The following is a 2,765-nucleotide window of genomic DNA, read 5'->3' on the forward strand; positions in this document are numbered from 1 at the left end:
AGTCTAGAGTCTAACGTTAATGCAGAGTGGATCTGTACACAGAGGAACTTCTGCTTTACTATACACAAGACAAAGTGCAATAATATAAAGGAGGGGAACTGAGCAGTGAGGCTCTCAGCGAGAGGTCATCACCAGTAACTGTGCTGGTCTGTGTTTTACTCCACAGTTAGATGGAATGCTGACTACACAAGAGGTCATTATTGTGAGATTATAACATTATCATTATAACAAACCTTGATATATGATTAGATCTTATCTTAATGCTTAATTGCCAGTCTAACAGTGTGGGTAAAATGGACTTTTAAATGGGTTTTGCGTGTGTTGTGTGTGTTATGTCTTTCAGATGTCATATTCAGATATGAATGAATCCTCCACCAGGGATACTTTAACTTTGACAGTTTATTTGGGCATGGGGTCACCCAGATATGTATTACTTGCTGTTGTTATCTTGATATACCTTGCCACTGTATTAGCCAATGTTACTCTCATGCTGTTGATTTTCCTAGATACATCCCTACACAAGCCTATGTATATATTTGTGTTTAGTTTAATCTTAAATGGGCTGATAGGAAGTACTGCTGTTTGGCCAATGGTTATGAATATATTATTGACAAACACCCCTCTGATCTCATATGAAGGATGTCTCATCCAAGCTTTTTTCATTTTAGTCTATGGAACTTGTAACTACACCATGTTGACAGTGATGGCTTATGACAGATTTGTGTCCATATTTAAGCCTTTGCAGTACCATACCATCATGACCCCACAGAAAGTAAAGCAGCTGTTGTTTGTTGCAAACTTCAGCCCTACAGCTGCAGTGCTTAGCCTAATATGCCTATCTTCTCAACTCACTTTGTGCAGATACAAAGTGCGTAAAATATATTGTGATAATTTAGCCATTACCAGCTTATCATGTGATGATAGGCACACTATTCAAAGTCGAGTTAGCAACTTACATGGTATAATTAACACTATAGTTTTTGCAGCCCTGCCAATGGTTCTCATTTTATTGTCATATGCTAAAATTATATTGTTAAGCTTGAAAGCTTCAGAGAATGCAAGAAAGAAAACATTTGAAACCTGCTCTCCACACATAATTATTTTCATGAATTTCTCATTGGTTTCACTGTTTTCACTCTTTTATAACCGTTTCAATCCTCACTTACCAGGAGAGGCCAACATTATTATCTCAATTAATTATCTCCTTATTCCCCCCTTCTTGCAACCAATCATATATGGCATAAAAACACAGGAAATTAGACAAAGTTTTTCAAGACTCAGGAGAAAATCAGTTTTTTGCAATATTTGAATGTCAGCTTGTTCTCATTTGCTGCATCAGTATTTTCTTTCTGTGTGACAGCCAGTTTAAAACAGACTATGTAACAAATTGCAGCTGCCTATATGACTAATGATATTGAATCCAAGCGTATCTTCTGATTTGAAAACGTATTTATTTGTCCACACATTGTGAAAAGTAAATACCATTGAGGGTTAATGTTATACTTCAGGTAATGTTTTATGGTGAACTGAAATTTGTGACTGAGAGATTCCCTGAAACGTGGCAGAGTACACAGATGTCATTTTCAGAGAGAAACACTTGCATCGGGACGGGCACTAACTTTGAAATCATTGGTCCAGCCTTACCAATCACATTGATCAGAGATTCCTAACATTACTTCCTACTTTGCCTAAACTTTACAAACTGACAATAAACAGCATCAACGGTCAGAAAACAATGTATGTAGGTCTACATTTGCTGTATATACATGTCTGCATTTTTCCAACTGCATTTTTTGACTTTTGGAAATGTTGCTGCCTCTCTTTATCACAATAAGTTTCGGTTTCGTCTTCCCCTCTCGTCACTGATTGGCCTGACATTTTTCTTGCTTGAGGGAAACAGTTATGAACAGTGGCGTAACTATAGTAGGTGCAGCAAGTGCAGTCGCACCAGGGCCCGTGACCTCCCGGGGCCCGTCGCTACCCCCGCCCTGCCTCCTTTTTTTTTTTTTTTTTAACTTTAGAATGTTAGAGCACGGAGAGTGAAGCGTCACTTTGACGATCTATCGGAAGATGAGCGCTTAACCGATGCAGAGAGAGATTCAAACACATGACGGGAAACTTGTCATGTGTTATGACCCTTCAACTCGCAGGTGATGATGAACTGCTTGAAAAGGCAAGACATTTGTCAGACCATTATAGCAGGGACATTGCACCGACATTCCCAACACAACTCCTCTCATTCAGGTCTTGCTTTAAAGCAGAGATTTCACAGAAGTCATCTATTTTTCAACTTGCCAACATGCTGGTGGTAGATTATGACAGTGTAACATCCACATTCGGGGAAGTGTGTACTCATGTTGTTTCTGACATTGCCTGTGACTGTGGCAACAGCTAAGCGATCTTTTTCCAAACTCAAACTTATTAAGACCTACCTAAGGAGCAGCATGGGGCAGGAGAGACTCCGTGGGTTAGCTATCCTGTCCATTGAAAATACGAGAGCCAGAGCATTAAATATTGGGAACATCGTTGACGATTTTGCACAACGAAAGGCTCGTAAGATGGCCTTCTTCTAATGGCCTAATTTACGCATATTGGGGATTGTATGCATATGAATGATTTTATTTGGTTTCTGGACGGTTAAATAAGTTAGGCTACATTACGTTTTGTTTATGCGCAGTGCGAGTTTATAAGCAAGCAATCTACGCTTGCAGTTTCAGCAGAGGTTTGAAGAGGCGCATTGAGTGTTCCCATAATTCCATGCGAGT

The 2,765-nt window shown here is 39.3% G+C and overlaps 1 protein-coding gene across 1 annotated transcript; it reads left to right on the forward strand.

Moving 5' to 3' along the window:
• The first annotated feature begins 409 nt into the window (after positions 1 to 409).
• LOC125307872 (putative olfactory receptor 52L2) lies at positions 410 to 1,309 on the forward strand. Its single transcript, XM_048264006.1, has one exon. The coding sequence runs from the start codon at positions 410 to 412 to the stop codon at positions 1,307 to 1,309; it is 900 nt and encodes a 299-aa protein (XP_048119963.1).
• The last annotated feature ends 1,456 nt before the right edge of the window (positions 1,310 to 2,765 follow it).

The sequence above is a fragment of the Alosa alosa genome, chromosome 15 (assembly GCF_017589495.1).
Source record: "Alosa alosa isolate M-15738 ecotype Scorff River chromosome 15, AALO_Geno_1.1, whole genome shotgun sequence".
Taxonomy (NCBI): Eukaryota; Metazoa; Chordata; class Actinopteri; order Clupeiformes; family Clupeidae; genus Alosa; species Alosa alosa.